The 19,326-nt window shown below is 44.3% G+C and overlaps 1 protein-coding gene across 3 annotated transcripts in view; it reads left to right on the forward strand.

Annotated features, from left to right (window-relative positions):
* Positions 1 to 19,326, forward strand: part of LOC146861849 (low-density lipoprotein receptor-related protein 2-like) — an 837,432-nt gene that overhangs the window by 637,538 nt on the left and 180,568 nt on the right. For all 3 annotated transcript variants that reach the window (XM_085641010.1, XM_085641012.1, XM_085641011.1), the window contains one exon: positions 7,965 to 8,072. In XM_085641010.1, the coding sequence (XP_085497136.1) occupies positions 7,965 to 8,072 (108 nt within the window). The remainder of the gene's footprint in view (positions 1 to 7,964; positions 8,073 to 19,326) is intronic.

Genomic DNA, 19,326 nt, shown 5'->3' on the forward strand with positions numbered 1-19,326 from the left:
TTTTGGGTTGCTGCATCCCGATTCCCATCATTGCAGCTAGCAGTGCTCATTTAGTGTGGACCCCCTACCTTCCCACTTTCTCAAAGTTCAGCCTATAAGTATAAGTCCAAGTCTGGGACTCCCAAACCCCCAGCTAGCGTGGTATATCTGAAAGAAACACGTTGGATTCCTCGCCTTAAAATATCCCCAGGCGTCCGGCTGGATCCGGAAAGATTTTTCGTCAGCAATACCCTTGCGCATCGCTAGGCGTCGTCTGCGGCTCCGCGTCCGTTGTCGCGTCGTGATTGCCAGGATGACGTCGTCGGAGTACTTAGACGCCGCCCTCGCGCGCTGACATCAGTTCTTCTTTTTTCCGCGCCAGTAAGCGCCGATCCCGGAAGAGCATACCTTTTAGTCACTTTTTGACTACACTTTTTTGAACTCTTTTGGTTCTATTCTTGTTGACATAGACACTGGTGCCGGTAGGGATGCCTGGCTTTAAAGCTTGTGACTCCTGTCACCGACTGATGTCGGGCACGGAACACCACTGCCGGTGCCTCTATTGCCTTGGACCCGACCACAACGCTGAGTCGTGCCTCGATTGCTGGGCCTTGACTTCGAAAGCTATACAGGAGCGGCCCCGCAAGCTACTCGAGTACCGGCAGTCTGCTCTGCGCCGCTCAAGGTCCCGGTCGAGGAGGAGATCGAGGGACCGGTCGTGGAGCCGCAGCCACCACCACTAGTCGGGGTCCAAGTCTTCGAAATCTGGTAAGTCGAAGCACAGCAAGAAGTTGAAGCGACATCGCTCTTCTGACTCCCCTCGCCAGTCGTGCGACTCGGCTGAGGGTTCGGGTGGCACCACCCGTGTGGCTGTAGGAGCTGCAGGGGTCCCCTTCGGTCCCTGGGACTGACGCGACTCCGGAAGAGGTCAGTGCCTTCCTCATGGCCATGAGGAACCTGGCTCCGCCATCGACGCCTGCCGGTGCGCCTTCCGGCCCTGCAGGCTCGACTGGGAGGCCTAGTGAGCCGGTGGCTCCGGCCCCAGCACAGTCGTCGACTCTGGTCCCGAGGCCGCAGGTCCCCAGAGGATCCAGTCCTGGATCCCAGTCAGTGCTGGTCGACCTCATGACCCCTCCGCCAGTGCAGACTCCTCCGGTGCCACCCCCGGCGCCATACCCAGACGACGCCGTTCCCCAGTTTAGTCCCGGTCCAGCGTTATCTGCGGTTCACGGTGGGTCAGGAGCATTTTCAGTTTACCGTGCTCCCCTTCGGCATCTCCAGTGCCCCTCGGATGTTCACGAAAGTGATGGCGGTGGTCGCAGCTCATCCGCGCAGATTAAGGGTTCCAGTCTTCCCCTATCTAGACGACTGGTTGTTGAAGGCGGGCTCGCCCCAGGCGGTTGTCTCCCACCTCCAGACTACGGCCGACCTCTTGCATTTGCTGGGGTTCTCCATCATGTGCCGAAGTCTCATCGGAGTCCCTCCCAGCAGCTCCTCTTCATCGGAGCGGTTCTGGACTCTGCGCAGTTCCGGGCCTATCCTCCGGAACAGCGGGTCCGGGATATTCAGGCTCTGATTCCTATCTTTCGGCCTCTATCCCGGGTTTCGGTCAGGTTGGTGCTGCGGCTTCTGGATTGGATGGCCGCCTGCATCCTGTTGGTGCATCACGCCAGATGGCGAATGCGGGCTCTGCAGTGGGACCTGAAGTTTCAGTGGGCCCAGCATCAGGGCAACCTGTCCGACCACGTCCTGATCTCAGAGGGCACTGTGAGACAGTTGCAGTGGTGGCTCAGACTGCGATTGGGTCAGTGGCAGATCCCTTTCCCTACCCCAACCGGAGCACATAGTGGTGACGGATGTGTCCCTCCTGGGATGGGGGGGCCACATGGGAGAGGCGGAGATCAGAGGCCTCTGGTCTCCGGCGGAGTCCCGGCTCCATATCAACCTTCTGGAGCTGAGGACGATCCGACTTGCACTGAAGGCATTCCTTCCCTCTGTCCGGGGAAGTGTAGTGCAGGTGTTCACGGACAACACCACCGCCATGTGGTATTGCAACAAACAAGGCGGGGTGGGGTCGTGGACCCTTTGTCAGGAGGCTCTGCGCCTCTGGACATGGCTCGAACATCAGGGCATCACCCTGGTGGTTCAACATCTGGCGGGCTCTCTGAACGCCAGAGCAGACGAACTCAGCCGCCGGTGCATGATGGATCACGAACTGCGTCTAAACTCGGACGTGGCGCAAGGCCGCTTTCAGCAGTCGGGAGAGCTTTGGTTAGATCTATTCGCCACCGAAGAGAATGCGCAATGTCAGCAGTTCTGCGTGTTGGAGTTTCCAAGGTGGCGCTCGCTCGGGGACGCCTTTCGTCGCGAGTGGAGTTGCAGTATGTTGTACGCCTTTCCGCCTATACCACTTCTGCCCAGAGTGCTGAAGATCAGGCGCGACCGGGCCTAAGTCATCTTGGTGGCTCTGGATTGGGCACGAAGGTACTGGTATCCTGAGCTACTCAGTCTGTCGATCGATCCACTGATACGACTGCCTCTTCAAGAGGACCTTCTGTTGCAACAGGAGGGGAAGGTCCTCCACCCGAACCTGTCCAGCCTCCACCTCCATATGTGGAGATTGAGCGGCGGCAGTTGATGCCATTTGACTTGCCTCCTGAAGTCTGTAATGTTGTTCTGGCAGCCAGGCGTCCCTCCACAAAATCGGTATACGCCTGCAGGTGGAACAAATTTGTGGCATGGTGCACAGCAAAGGCTGTGGATCCCCTCTCCGCCCCTCTTTCTGAGGTTCTCCTCTTTCTTCTTTCCCTGGCCCAGCGGGGCTCTGCTCTGGGCACTCTCAAGGGATACCTTTCAGCTATTTCTGCTTTTCTACGGCTTCCTGATCAGCCTTCTCTTTTCAAATCTCCTGTTTCTCTATTCTTTAAGGGCAGTACTCACATGTTTCCTCCTGTCCCTTTTGTAATGCCTCAGTGGGATTTGAACCTTGTTTTGAACTTTCTGATGTGCGCTCCCTTTGAGCCACTTCATAATTATCCCCTTCGTCTTCTCACTCCTAAGACTGCTTTCCTGGTTGCCATCACCTCTGCTAGACGGGTGATTGAGCTCCAGGCTCTTCTAAGCCTCCTTTCCGTCCATCCGGACAAAGTTGTTCTCAGGACTTGTCCTTCCTTTCTCCCTAAGGTGGTAACTGCCTTTCAAATCGGCCAGTCTCTTACACTGCCCACCTTCTTTCCGCCTCCGCATCCCTCGAAAGAGGAAGAGGCTCCACTGTCTGGACCCAAAACGGGCGCTATCCTTCTATCTGGACCGCACCAAACCGTTCCGGGTGGACGACCAACTCTGTCGGCTACGTGGGCGCTAAGAAGGGGCGGGCGGTGCACAAGCGAACCATCTCTCGGTGGGTCATTTTGTGTATCAAGGCCTGTTATTCCTTAGCTAAAAAGGAACCTCCTGTAGGGCTGAGGGCCCATTCCACTTGGGCCACAGCGGCTACCACTGCCCTGGGCTGGGGAGTCCCCTTGCAGGATATCTGTCAGGCTGCAACGTGGGCCTCGCTGCACACGTTTGCCAAACACTATTGCCTGGACAGCCAAGTCCGGAGAGACTGCTTCATTGGCCGTTCTGTTCTCCAGACTTTCTGGTGTGATCTTGGTTCGCAGACCCACCACCAGGGTTGGTATTGCTGGGGTATCTATTCTAAGGTGAGGAATCTAAATAACGTGTTTCTTTCAGATGAACAAGTTACATGCCTTCGGTAACGATATATCTGTAAGAAACATTAGTTAGTTAGATTCCTCACTGACCCACCCATCCTCTCCGTTCTGCGAACCGATATTTAGGGTTGAGGTCCTCCCTTTCAGGCCCTAGAATTTTTTGGCACCAGTGTCGGTCTCTTGCATGGCTCTGCGTTCCTGGCGTGGAAAGCTATGTACAAGAACTGACGTCAGCGCGCGAGGGCGGCGTCTAAGTACTCCGTCATCCCGGCGATGCCGACGGACGCGGAGCCGCAGGTTACACCTAGCGACACGCAAGGGTATTGCTGACGAAAAAATCTTTCCGGATCCAGCCTGACGCCTGGGGATATTCTAAGGTGAGGAATCTAAATAATTAATGTTTCTTACAGATATATAGTTACCGAAGGTAAGTAACTTGTTCAAGGAGGCCCTTGCAGCACCCTTCCCAAATCAACTCCAGCACTATGGTGGTTATCACCCTACATTAGCTCTGTGTAATCCAGACTTGCAAGTCAATATAGTACTTGTGGTAAAACCACTGTTTTGGAAAGGGCAACTCATGACATGATTAATTGCAATGTGCACAAGATTGCTACAATTTCTCTTTATCCCTCCCAAATTGCCCTCTACTTTCCTCATCAGTATGATACACTCGTATCCCCAGGTATTTAAGAACTTGATGTTTCCATCTTGTGGTCAAATGTGAGACCACCAGTGGAACATTAAGCTTTTCGGGTGATACTGGAAAGGCACAGGTATTTTTAGTTCTGAGGCCCACACCCTCCCCAAAGTCTCAAGTGCTGCCACATTCCAAGAGATTCCAGTATCCATAAGTACAGGAGCATCTGGTCAGTGTATAGTGATATTGCATACTCTGTTGTGTAATGGTATGCCCTTTCTTCAGCCCTCATTAGGCTAGCAAATGGTTCGATGAGCAATGCTAATGGCTTCGGAAGAGTGTCCCTGCCTTGTCCCCCTGTGCACCCTAACGGCATCAAATCTACACTGTCAAGTTTGTGCCTGGGCCCAGCATGTAAGAGACTGCCAGATTTGTCCCATCCAACTCCCATGTTCATTCGTCTCATTACTGCACGCAGGTACCCCCAGTTCAGTCTGAAACTTCTATGGATGGTATCAGCACTATAGGGAGATATATCTGTGGTCTCATTAAGAATCCTGCACAGTCACCTGGTGTTGAATAAAGTGTTATGCTGTAGAATGAAACGAATCTAAACGTTATGCAGTAGTGTCCAAGTGCCCTTGTAGGCAACTGGCAAGGATTCTTACAATAGCTGAACATAATAGGTGGACAGACACTGTTTTGGCGATATAGGGTATGGTTGACGGAACATGGCCTGGTAGACATTTGGTGGACAGAACACCCAGTGGACGCATATTACACTTCTCAGCCGACCATCCAATTTAACAAGACTAAGATTCGCACATCATTTTCTTCAAGTGTGCAGTGGACACACATGGGACATATCCTCTCTGACTGTACCCCAAATATTTTAAACAATGATAGACTTGGGGCTGATAAAAGACAGACACTGGAGATTAAATTAATCTGCCTTCCTCATGTAAATGATGCATCAAATATAGGGAATACCATTCAACCAGATCTGGTAGAGAGTGACAAGGAAGACTTGTTGCCGGAAACCTTAAGGGATGCCATTAAGTGTGTCATTATGGGAAAGTTAATAGCAGCATTCGCCAGACTGACTAATAGAAAGGTTCAATTCTGACAAAACTAAGAAAAGGTGAAGAAATTGAAAAAGGATTAGCAAAAAGAAGGGCTTAATGAAGATCTGGAAGAACCTCGCTGTGACTAGAGCACAAGTAAAGGCTCTTGACATAGATGGGGCTATGGAACTAGGACTAAGCTGTGTTTCTACAGTGAAATTACAAAGGCTGCACATTGGCATGCAGCTTGGAGTACAAATAATGGAAGATAGAGCTAAATTGATCAGGATGAATCAGCGAGTTTGGAAACTGATCAGGATAAAAATAAGTTTTCTACCTCCTTTTACAGTAAACATTATAGTATTGAGGGTCCCCTCAAGGCAGAGATGAGTCCTATCTAAAAAAACTTTTGTACAAAACGTATCGACTGATAATGAAGCTTCCCCAGTCCTCCCCATCAAAACAGGAGGTGATGATAATTATCACCAGTTTGCAAAGAGAATGTTCTGGGCCCCTATGGCTTCATAGGTAAGTTAAAAAACATTGTCTTGCTTGCCCTGGACCTGACAAGACTAATTCCTTTCTGAAATCCCACAACTAATGCTACGATTTGGGAAGCCCAAAAGATGGTGATTCCTATTCCAAGAAAAGATCAGTCTGTTTTTATCGGGCGATATCATTATTAGTTATGGTTGCAAAGATGCAAGCATCCTTGTGGCCACTCTCAGCCTAATATTGCCAATCCTAAATGAGAGAGATCAATCTGTCTTATCAATGTATTGGTTGTTTGTAGTATTTAGAAAAGGGTTCTAAGCTTCCTATGCACATAATATTAATCAATAAAAAAATGAATCCTTCAAGTTGGCGACTAAATCCGTGATAGTCAATATATTTAAATTTAAATACATTGCACCGGATTCAACAAATGTCTACTAATAAGCTAGAAATGTATTTAACATTTTGATAAAACACAATTCTACCAGGGAAGTGTCAGTGTGCACTTGAAAGCTTAGTAGCAGCTTCATAAGGAAACTAATCAAGGTAAACTGTATAACAAATACGTGCAAGGATTTATCTGTGGTGGTCTTTGATAAGATCCAGGTATATTTTACTTTCCCATAGACTTAAAAGCTAATGTCTCTCCATTGTAATTTTTAAAAGGATACCTGCAACAGGTTCTTCCGCGTAGATGGCCTTTGTCGCAGATTTCCTTCACTAACATTTAAACCTGAAAATGTTTTATATGTGGTCCGTTCAGTGGAATGCAATAAAATAAAAGGAACCTTAGCATCCTAAGTATATTCTAGCCTCCATTTCCCTGTACTGGAAAAGAGCAGCCCTTTTGCAGTGTATATATGGCCCTCATTGATTTTCTTCAAATGCCCAAACTATGTCAATAGCAAATGGAAATCTACTCCTGTAGATTTCCTCCTATCTTTGGAAGAAATTTTTGACTTTTTCAGGATCCCCGTGAGTCCTCCAGAAATTTGACAGCAATGGATTTATTTTCCTTTTTATGAAAGTTTTCAGTTCCCACCCTTACACCTCCCCATTCACACATTAGAAGCTGTTCCTTTGCAGCCGTTTCCTGAATGTGCAAGATCAGGCAAAGTGTATGTAAATACCCCCAGAACTTTCATTTGTGGGTTTTCCATTTATTTTGCATAGCCACCCCTCTGAAGCTCCATCTTCCCACCCTGCACACCTAAACTTACGATGGTAGAAAATCTACCATAATTGTGGATTTACCATCTAAGGTGAAGTTTGATTTTAACAATCTACTGACGTAAAACTTAGAGCCACTAATGCCTTTTTGGTTAACTTGAGGCTTGGTTAACTGTGTAAAAGCCATTGCTAATTATGACCTATTTCTGCCCTGGGGTCCGTAATGATTTTCAAGTGTGATCAGAATTTTGGTTCTAGTCTCCAGGTACGCATGTCTGCATAAGAATGGGAAGATTTGCCATGTTACTAATGTAGCAAATGTAGTATTTTGCATGTGTCTGTGTATTTTAGTCCATGTAATGCTTACACTTAATAGCAAAATATGAAAGCCAAATACTTTAAAATTCCACAACCCTACTTCAAAAGTGAATAGGTTCCTCATCTCCGCTACACTCCTCCCTCCTTATATTTTGGGATTCAGGAAATAGTGTATTCCACTGAGGGAAAAGTGATTTCAAAGTATACATGCCATGGATATTCATATGCTAAATGTGCAATTCTGCTTCTGTGCTGTCAGTATCCACACTCTTTCAAATTGTGAAGTTTAAATGCTTGAACATCATACACTGTATGATAATTAAACACCAATGTAACCAAAGTGTTTTTTTAATAGCATTTTCATGGAAGCCTAAAACAGCAAATGTTGAGGATGATTCCCTTTTATTCCCTCTATACCCCTACATCCAAATTCTCTTAAGTTTATTTTCACTGTCCACACAAATGTAACTGTGACTGAATGTTTTTCTTAGAATCACCTTATTTCATGGTTATCAATTTACTTTGTTGGTGAGCGGACTGTTCAGCATTGTGTAAACTTGGATTACTTTTTTCTGATACTAGGCACAACAAGACTTTATTACAGCAAATTGGAACTTTCAGAAAACGTTTGGGTCCAGGTAGATCAAAGGATTGTAGATTTAAAAATGTACAGCAAATTATCACAACAAGGTAGGTTTTTTTTTGCTGCCTCTCTTGCAAAGATTAGAAGTGTAATTTAAGTATCTTTGTGATTAGCATCTACAATGTTGTAAAGTGCATGCATGTGTGGCCCAATTAAGTAAGCAAGTTAGGGGAGCATTTAGAAATTTTTAGAAGTGTTTTATTTTTTAAACTATCCTTTTTATTAAACAGTTGACAATACAGTGAGATAGAATGTGAGGTCCCATAGCATTTAGATACACCAACTGTACAGATATAATTGATTGCAGCTTACAGATAGAGCGTGTTTTCCTTACACCGTTCACTCGAGTTAAGATCAATTCACACTCTTGCCCTTCGTAACTCCTCTGCTGGGGAAACAGATAAATTACCCCTTGATACATTCCATTTGACCCATTTTTTATCCTATTTCTTAGGACAGCCCCTGTGTTAAATACCTCTTTCTCCGCAATCATCGCACTGTCCATATCATTTGCCCATCTCCGATATGTAGGCAAATCTCTAGTCTCCCAAGTCTGAGCTATATTTCTCTTAGCAAGTGTGAATCCCAGTGCGACCCACGTACGTTCGGTCTGGGTTAGGTCGGTAGTCTACCATATATTTAGTAGGCAGTCGTGGGGAGTTGGTGATGTGCTTCCCACCCACCTCTAAGTGTGGAGACAATTCTTTCCCAGTATGATGTTTGGACAATCCCAGAGCGTGTGGAAAAATGTGCCTTCCTCTGTACACCTCCTAAGGCAGACAAGGTCAGGTCTTTGCCCCATTTTAACCAGCGTGCTTGAAGAGCTGTTCTATGTAGGATTTTTAGTTGGATTAACCGTAGCCTTCTAGGAATAGCGACGTCTCTGGGGGAAGAAAGTGCCTCTTACCAACCGTCGTCCTCCAGATGCCCAATATCCATTTCCCACAGTTGCCAGAGACGTATTAGCGGGTCCGGCTTATTTATTAATTTACGGTATGTAAAGGATATTGCTTTATGGTACATGTGTTCTGTTAGGAATCTATCCTCCAGTGGGGATGCCTCAGGCAAAACTTCCCCACTCGTTACAGCGGTAGTTATAGCGTAGCGTATTTGTAAATATCGAAACGTCACCAACTGAAGAGATGCCAATTACGTCCCATTTGTCTAAACCCGGGCATTTACTCATCATGCCGAGTTGCTCGGTCTCCCATAAAGGAGTGGTCAGTGTTATTTTCTTGTGCCACCCCAGTGTTTTTGTAGCCCGGTGCCAAATTGCGACTGTTTGGGCCGTAGGACCTGTCAGACATTGGCTTTTGGGGTTAGAGTAAAGTACTCTCCAATAAAGACGCAAGCTTATAATCCATTTGTCCGTTGCAAGGGTTTTTGGGACCTCTCAAATATGGTGGAAATTATTTTTTTCGAGTTATGTTGTTTCCCTTCGAACAGTTCAATCTGATATCTCTGCCTATTGTGAGCCTTTTTGCGGTCTTTCAGTTGGAAAGTTTAAAGGGTGTGGCATATCCAAACAGTAAGACCTGCTTGGCCGAAATGGCACCCACTGTTGGATTTTTGTTTGCTGCTAGGAATTACATTACTTTAGTCTTCCTAATTCTTGACCTTACCCGGGCATCCCTTTGACTGACTTCCTGTTTCCACCCTGTTTGGCCTTGAAAGGGCAGTGAGTGAGCGAAATGGGCCTATAACTACTGGACTCCTGTGGGTTAAGACTGGGATTTTTTTTTTTGGGACCACAATCCTGTTCACTCGACTGTTGCAAATTATTACCCCCTGATCCACCAAGACCTGGATTCCTGCTCGGCAGGTCAACACGCCTTAACCTAAGACGTACACATAATTGGCTGAATGCAATACAGACCCCACATGTCTTTCTCTCCATAGACGTGGAAAAGGCTTTTGATGCCGTCCACTGGCTCTTCCTTGAGCAGGAGCTCTTGAAATTTGGCTTTGGCCCCCAATTCAGGAAGTGAGTTGCAGTACTTTAAATGAAACCATGCGCTATGGTCAATGGGAAGACGTCTGTGGAATTCCCGATAGGCAGGAGAACCAGGCAGGGATGTCCTTCGTCCCCACTTTTGTTTGCTTTAATGGTAGAATCTTTGACATGAGTGGTACGGTTGCACCCTGGAGTGAAAGGTTTCCACATCTCTGAAACTGACGAGTATGCAGAACAGATATTGTTGTTTGCCGATTTACTCTTATCTATAATTAATCTGGCGACTATTATCCCAGTAGTTTTCCAACTGTTGGGGGGGGGTGAGGGGGGGGGAAATATGGCCCCCACTTGGGTTATAGGATCAACTGGGACAAGTCCGTGCTCTATGACCCACAGGGCCTACGAGAACACTTACCTCTACCACAGGAGCTTTGAGTGGTCGAGGATGGTATTAAATATCTAGGGATATTTGGCACTGCATGAAGGGAGCTTTGCTCTGGCCGTAATATAGGGAGGGTGTTGAACTTTCAAGCAGATGTTGTGCGATGAAGGGGCTTTCCTCTCACATTGAGGCAGACAGTCCTATTCAAAATGATCACGCTCCCCAAGCAAATTTATGCACTCCAGAATACCTACTACCCATTCTACTCTATGGTATTTACTAGGATCAATGGAGATTTGAGGACCCTGTTGTGGGATAGGTGGCACCTGAGAATATCGCTCAAAACTCTACAACGTAACCAATATAATGGAGGGCTTGCACCTCTGGACGTTGAAGGTACTATTGGGCGGCCCATTTGATAAATATAAATAGCTGGATATGTGCCCCACAGGACCACCCTACATTTAGGCTTGAGCATGCCCTGGTAGGGCGCAGATCCCACATATCCCATCTCTATGGAGGTAAGGGTAACCAGATACTGCAGGCTGCAACGCAGGTCACACTTGAAGCCTGAGGCAAAGCCACAGACACTTGGCTGAGCCTGCAAGATCACTAAGAAAACCCCCTGGAAATGGACTTGGCTGCAGGAAATGGCGTAACTGAGAGGTTATGGAAACTGGGACACCATAGGTATCTCCAGGGGAGATAATGTCTTTCTCCTCACTGAAGAGCGAATACCAACTACACCCTACCCAGTTTCTGAAATATGCACAACTGCGACACACCTGGCACGCAGAGGGACGAGGAGGGATAGAGATAGCTGAATATGCCCCTCTTAAAGGACACATTTTAATGGAGGAGCTAGGGAGGGTAGCAATTTCTTCCACGTAGAGAACACTGGATAACATGCCGGATACCTTGGGTTAGCTATGTGGAAGGTGGCAGCGGGATGTGGGAGACCTCGTAACTGTGGAATTTCTCTGGTTTTGTAAATGTGAAATGTTAGAAATTCATTTTTTTTAAAAACAATGATTACAGGGACGTTATATGCTAAGGTTTTTTTAATTTGAGTCCTAGCTTTAACTTTCCTTTAGTTCTTATATTTTTGTTGTAAATTTCATTATTTGTTTTCTACTTTGCACAAGTTGCTGTTTGTGTGGTGCAGATATGTCTGTTTTCTTAGGCATGGAAAACCCTACCCAGAATTGTTTTGCAAACCTGCCAGAGGAGCTTTTTTAGTAATGTTTCAATTATTTGTAACTGTAGATTAAGAGCAGTTTTTTTATTTATCGTTCCGACGTCTTTACGATCCCTGCAACGCCGCCGCAAGGAACGGGTATTTTTTTAGAGACTAAGAAACACATATATGGGCATATTTTAATCGCTTTGACATGGGTTAAGTAATATGCTCTTTAAAGTTGTCTCTATGGATTTTTCAAGTAAACCACTTTTGCTTGGTGTTTCCCATTTTGCGGTGACGTCGGAAGTCATGACGTCAATCGTGATGTGCGTTTTTTTGGGAAAGTCAGACATATATACACATTTGAAGCAATCTTTGAGTAGTTCATTTGCATGCTCTTTAAACCACTTTTACTGGTTTCCCATTTTCGCGGCGAAGTCTGTGATCCAGAATACACCAGTACACGCGAACATCATGTGATTTGTATTGGACATTTGATTGGAGGAGTCTGTTTTCATCAATATTAGAAGGAAGTTCCCACCTCTTTCTTCCTTGAATGTTCCTCTGTTGGATAGGAACACTTTTGGGGCCCTGGTGGGGATATTGGTGAAAAGGGAGCATTTTGGTAAGTTTCTTTTGGTGCTTTTTGCTAAAATAAAATGGCATCGGGGTCAACTGAGGAAGAGCATCTGCCCAGCCAATCAAGAGCAGGAGGTGCCAGCAGATGAGGAAGATCATGATGATGAGCCATCACCCAAGATGCCGAGTGTGGCTTGGGATGTTTTTCAATCCCTTTGGGTGAGAGCAAGACTACTGCAAAAAAAGTAAAACATTCTTTGTGCATGAAAACTTTCACATGGTATTGCCAAGAACTACTCTTGTGGTACTACTTCGGTTCTATACTATGTAAAAACATATCACAAAAGGCAATTGAAAATGGCACAAAAGAGACCAGCCAGGCACATCTACAACAGCACCACCTGCAACAGTAACTAGATTGCCATCTGAGGTGCAGACACCAGCCTGATATCTTTCCTCAATTACGCTGTGTGGCTACATACTGTTTGGATTGCAATGCCACCCTAACTTCTAGAGAGCAGTCTGTTGACATTATTTTGGGCATTGCATAGAAGATTTTTTTGTTTTTTGTCGTTTTTCTACTGCTCTTCTGTTTGAACTTAGAACTGTTTTGCCCCTTATTGCCATTTGATTTTATTTTTAAATACAGAAAAAGAACAAAAGGTTTAAACATGTTAAAAAAAAGAGTTCTATAAAAGTAACAATGTTCTTTTCAGACCCGCCTTTCATGGTTAAAAAAAGATACATTGTATGTGTTCACTAAGTGCATGAGTGGTGTGTGCATGATTCAATGACTGCATGACTTGTGTGTGGATGATTGCCTGCATGAGTACATTAGTGCTGTTTGGTTGTTAAAATGAGTGGTGCATGAATGATGGAATATGTGCATGACTGGGGCATGAATGATTAAATGATTGCATGAGTGGTGTATACATGATTGAAAGAGCATCAGTGGTGCATGGGTGATGGAATGTGTGCATGAGTGGTGCCTGGATGACTGAATGACGGTATGAGTGGTGTAGGATGATTTAATGACGGTGTGAGTTATGTATGATTGAGTGCATGAGTGGTGTATGAGTTATTGAATGAGTGGTGCATGAGTTATTGAGTGCATGTGTTGCATGCATGTAAATGTGTGCATGGATGTAAGAATGAGTGGATCAGTGAGACCTGGATGATTAAAAGTTTGCATGAGCGGTGCATGGATGTAAGAGTGGATGAGTGAGGCATGGATGATTGAATGAGTACATGAATGAGGCATGGATTGGTAGGTGCATGCATGATTGAAAGGTATATGGTTGGTTGAATGAGTGCATGAGTGGGGAATGGATGACTAAATGGGTGGTGCGCCGATGTAAACGTGAGGCATGGATGATTGAATGAGTACATGAATTGTGCATGTATGAGTGGTGTATGGATAATTGAATGAGTGTATAACTAGTGTATAGCTGATTGCATGAGTGGTGTTAGAATGAGTGCATAGGTTATAGAATGAGTGCATGAATGATGCATGGATGATTTAATCGGTGAATAAATAGGTGCAATAATGCTTGTATAAGTGAGTGGGTGTATTAGTGCCAGTATGGGTAATTGAATTGGTGTATGAGTGGATGCATGACTGTATTAGTGCATGTATAAATGAGGAGTAGGTGTATCAGTGCGTGTATGGGTGAGTGAATGGGTGCTTCAGCGTATTTGGGTGAGAATGGGTGGTTCTATTTGTATACAGGTGAGTCACTGTCAGTAATTGGCTGTGTGAGTATCTGTATAAGTGGGTACATGCGTGCATGTATGGTTGTGCAAATGGGTGTATGAGGGCTTGTATGTGTTAGTGAATGGGTGCATTATTTCTCTTAGAAGTAATAAATCAGTCTGATAGAAAAGTGATTTGACACATACAATCTCGGTGAACCCCATCTACTCTGGAAAAAGAAAAACAAAGAAAAATGCACCAAACCATAGAGCGCTTTAGAAATTATTATTTTTTGTTAGATTTAGATAACAAAATCTGGCAAATTGAATAGTACATTATTTGCATAGCAGTTGACCACTGTAGTAATGTCGAATTGGTAACCTACAATGTCTTCATTTAGTAACTTCCTCTGATGCTTGGGAATTTTTCATCTGTAATGCCTTTTGTTCATCTATATTCTGTTTTGTTATCTTTTGCCTTAGACAGATTACTCGTTTCCCATAAACTGGGTACTGAACTAAATGAGGAGCAAATACTGTCCTTAGCCGCTTGTATTTCTTTACACAGCTAGCATCAGCACTAATTTTTTCCTGATAAGTCCATCAAAAACAAACTGGGCAATGTTCTAATTCATGATAATGCTACATATGACATTCCCTCTTTAAATATAGTACTTGCAATATTTACAAAAGCTGGATCTACACTTTACCCTTGTGATTTTTGGATTGTCAAAGCATATGCTAGTGACAGTGCAAACTGTTTTTGCTGCACATATGTCTTTTACCAACAAACATACAACGCATCGACCAATCTGCTTGACACGGTCAACCTCATCAAACTTTATAACCAAGTATTCCATGTCATTTGTTTGCATAATTAACAAAATGCATAACTTTACCACCATTTACTAACCCTTCCTCAACATTTAGATTCACTACAGTTTTTAGAGATGTAACTGCTTTTCTAATCCTGTAGTTTTTGAAAGACTTCACAAAGAATCAAATTTTGCTTGTAGTTTCAGTAGTACGGTTACTCCTTGATCCATTTCATCAGTAGCTGTAATTTGGACAATATATTCTTTCTCCAGTTGAAGTAATTGTTCATTAAAGTTTGAGCACTCTCGAAGGGTTGGCATTAAACTATAGACTTGTTTTCTTTAATGAAATTATTCATTAATTGCGCTGGTGTTGTATTTGATGGAAATAACGTAATTATGAGGCGACTTTCCAAAGCATGTTTTGCTTCTCGTTTGAACGCCTGCTCTAATGTCCTGTAGTATATCTCCATATTCCACATCTGTTGCTCGGTGACTAATTCTTTGTATCCAAAGTATTGCCAAATATTGACATTCCCAATACTTCCAAGATCATTTCTTGTTTCTTCATGTAGAAGTGTCTTGAAAACAGGTTGTCCTTTTACAGGTGTTAGTTGCAGTAGGTAACTGAATACAATTAAATGTTTTCTACCAAAAAGTACATCATAGTCTGTTTTCAAAATCTGTTGCTGCCTTAAATATATGAAAGCAAGCATTAGGTTCGACACCATGCTGACTTAATCGATAATCAGAAGCTTTTGTTTTTTTAGTACTCTTGCTTACTCAATGTGAGCTTCACCTGATAATATTTGATATTAGTTTGTCGTTCTGTTCCACTGGTTGCAATAGTAGTCCATGAAAAGTAACTTCTTTAATATGGGCTGCTAATCTTGTTGGTGCAGTCACTACACATTTATACACAACAAAGGACCTGTTCACACGGTGATATCACAGCTCGTAATCCTAAAGCAGTTGTCATATATTTAGACAGTCTATTGAGCCAGTGGTTACACAATCTATGCTCCTGCAGGAACCGATCACCAAAAAAGGAAAGAAAGGACAAGTTTATAAGAATTAGAATCTATCTATGTAGACAGTGACCTGTGTCTCTAAATACCCTAAATGTGGTGAAAAGATGTGAAGGAGTGGTAGTGCCTCACGGTAGCAACACCAGGGAGGGTAAAGCAGGAAGGTACTTGCCTGCTACCTCAAGGTCTCATCAGCTACCACCAGTCCGAAACAGAAAATGTAAAGAAGAATGGGAGTGAATAGAAACCCAAAAAGACAAGGTGCTAGGGTGTGTGATGAAGATTAACTGTGCAACACTTTGTGCACCAGATACAACCCCACAATTAGGACCTGGGGATCAAGATATCGCTCCCCTTGTCCCTATCTACAAACTGAGCTAGATCACACTTGCTATCAATTTTTATTCTGTGCTGTGTGTCTGCTCATTTAAAACGCCGACATGTTTCATTGCCACTGGAAAGACTCACGGCAATTTCTTTAGGGTGTAGGTCTGTCGCTCCACCCTGCACCAACACTTTTCTATTAAAAACAATTCTAATGGAGACACAGGGAAACAAAAGATAGACGGACAACACATAACCTAATTAGTTGGCATCTGATCACAAAAACGTAGTACAGTATGAGAGACTTCCCTCACTGATTTTTATCATAAAATTTACCGGGATGTAGCCCATCATGGGCATACCTTTACCCTCGAGCACTTGTGTGTGCGTTCAATCACTCCTTCAAGGCTCTTCCAGTCACTTCCTATCATGAATCTGTAAAGCATAGCAGAGTATCATGAGGCCATGGGTGATTCAAACCGCACAACTTCCCCCACCTGTATTCCTCCATTATACCCTTAGTCTTGAATGACTACGCATGTGCTGGCATTTGTTAAGTATATCCCCCTATCTCAAGCATATACTCACTGTGGCATTTACGAGTAGGGAAATGGGGACTGTCCCTTGCTATGTTGTGAGACCTTGCCCCCGTCTAGCTTATTTACATCTTCCCCTATTTAAAGCATATACTCACTATAGTTTTTACGAGTGGAGGATGGTAACTCTCCCTTACTGTCTTGTTGCTTAGCGGGACACATTCTCTAGTAACTATCATTACTCATTGTGAAGCCTAGCACCCGTATAGCCTGTTTACAGAGCAGCATACCCAAGGTAAACTCACCGTGACCGTGTCCGGTATCAACTCAGCACCGTGTCTACCCGGCTGTTGCCTAACATTATTATTAACGTACTGCCGCTCTGCACGTCACCACACCTGGTAGTCCCCGCCTTCAATGCGGGCTTCAGTATGCATGCCCTGTTAACATCGTCGCCATTGTTAAATGGTAGAGTTGTTAGTAAAGTGTTCGATTTTTTTTAGTTATTTAAGCAGAAAACAAACGTTTCAGTATCGATGTTAGGGACATTAGATATATTATAGATCAGTGCATATTATGTGGGCTTTATCATCCAGTTAACGATGTTTTATGTATTTATTATTTAGAGGAGCCACACCATCTATGCATAGCAATATGCACCCCTTCTAAATCCCAGTGGTCACGATTTGCATCGCTGTAACTTGGTGTATTTGAACAGCTAAAACCGGGTTCAAAAATCAACAATCCGAGCCCGTATTTAAAACATGAGTTTCTTTTTCTATTGAATGTCTAATAGCTTTATTAGTCCCATGATGAACAATATGATGAACAATATGGACAAGGATCCCCCAGACAAGGATCCCCCAGGAAGCAACACTGGTGGCAGCAGCACGTGCCCTGGGGGATTGCGAGTGGTTTTATGACACCCCACAGACTTTTGTCTTGCAATGCATCGAGATTGCATTGACCCAAAACTTTTTTGCTTTCAAGGACCAGATTTACCTGCAGGTGTCTGGCACTTCGATGGGGGCTACCTTCGCTCCCAGTCTGGCCTGCATTTATGTAGGCCAGTTTGAGGCATACCATATCCACTCTGACACCAATCTCTTCCAGAGGAACATTGTCCTCTGGAAGAGATATATAGATGATGTACTATGCATATGGTCAGGCACGGAAGAGAGACTCAATGAGTTTCTAGCATGGCTGAACGATTTAGATGGCTGTCTCAAGTTCACATGGTCTGGCTGTCTCAAGTTCACATGGTCTGTGAACAGACTATCAGCAGTATATCTTGATCTTGACATTCAGGCAGAACATGACAAGCTAGTGACTAAAGTGCACCAAAAACCAACTGACAAATTCTTTATTGCACTATAGATCATATCACCCTAGAGCCCTCCGAGATAATCTGCCTGTGGGGCAGTTTTTACGATGCCGCCGCAATTGCTCTTCTCTACAAAAGTATTCAGAACAGGCTACTGTACTAGCCAGTAAGTTGGAGAATCAAGCTTATCCCAAGAAGGTTATCAAACAGGCGAGAAAACGGGCATATAATACGCCACGTGCCGCACTTCTGAAAAAGACATCCAAGAAGAATGGCGACTGCATTCCTGTGGTTACCACCTTTGGTCCACTTTCTACGAAAGTCAGACAATTCATTCGGAGGCATTGGCATCTGCTAAACACTCCGAACATGCAAATGCCTCAGCCTCGGTTTGCTTTCAAACGATCAGCCAACATCCGCGATCGTCTGGTACATACCAGACCCAAACAAGAACCACGCGAGACCAGTGTCCCGCAGGGACACTACCCATGCGGGAGCTGCTCTGTGTGTGAATATACATCTCCCACAAAGAGTTACACTTGCCAGCAAAAAAACATCGTTCTTAAATAAATTCAGCAACTGTAACACAACCAACGTTATTTACAGATTGACATGTCCGTGTGATTTACACTATATTGGCCTCCCGACCAGGAAGGTCAAAATAAGGATACAAGAGCATTTGAGCACATTACGTGCAGGGAAACTTAGCACCAAATTGGTGCAGCATTTCCAAACCCACAAGCATGCCCCTAAGGATGTTCGTTTGGTGGTTCTTGAGAGGGTAATTGGGGACCAATACAATATGGAAACCAGACTCAGCACCAGGAAGGCACGGTGGATCTATCAGGAGGGTGTAGATCAATCTGGACTGAACGACCTTATTGAATGGAACAAGGTCAGTGTATAATCCATCAATTCACTATGACTTCTTAGGAGTGCATACACTAACTGTTTATGACTTCCCCTCGAACCCTATGAAGTTGGGTATATAAAGGGTAAATATAACCACTATCGAACACGGTATGGTACATTCATCTGTCACAGCGTTTTCAAACATCTCCTATTTTATTCCTCATATGAGAGGAGTAGCTAAATTCAAATATGGTTGTTTTGTTCGATTTGTAAGATTGAAGACCACCCCGGCTGAAAACCAAACTAGATACACATCCTTGTCCATATTGTTCATCATATTGTTCATCATGGGACTAATAAAGCTATTAGACATTCAATAGAAAAAGAAACTCATGTTTTAAATACGGGCTCGGATTGTTGATTTTTGAACCCGGTTTTAGCTGTTCAAATACACCAAGTTACAGCGATGCAAATCGTGACCACTGGGATTTAGAAGGGGTGCATATTGCTATGCATAGATGGTGTGGCTCCTCTAAATAATAAATAGATAAAACATCGTTAACTGGATGATAAATCCCACTTAATATGCACTGATATATAATATATCTAATGTCCCTAACATCGATACTGAAACG

Source organism: Triturus cristatus, chromosome 2_2 (genome assembly GCF_964204655.1).
Source record: "Triturus cristatus chromosome 2_2, aTriCri1.1, whole genome shotgun sequence".
Lineage (NCBI taxonomy): Eukaryota > Metazoa > Chordata > Amphibia > Caudata > Salamandridae > Triturus > Triturus cristatus.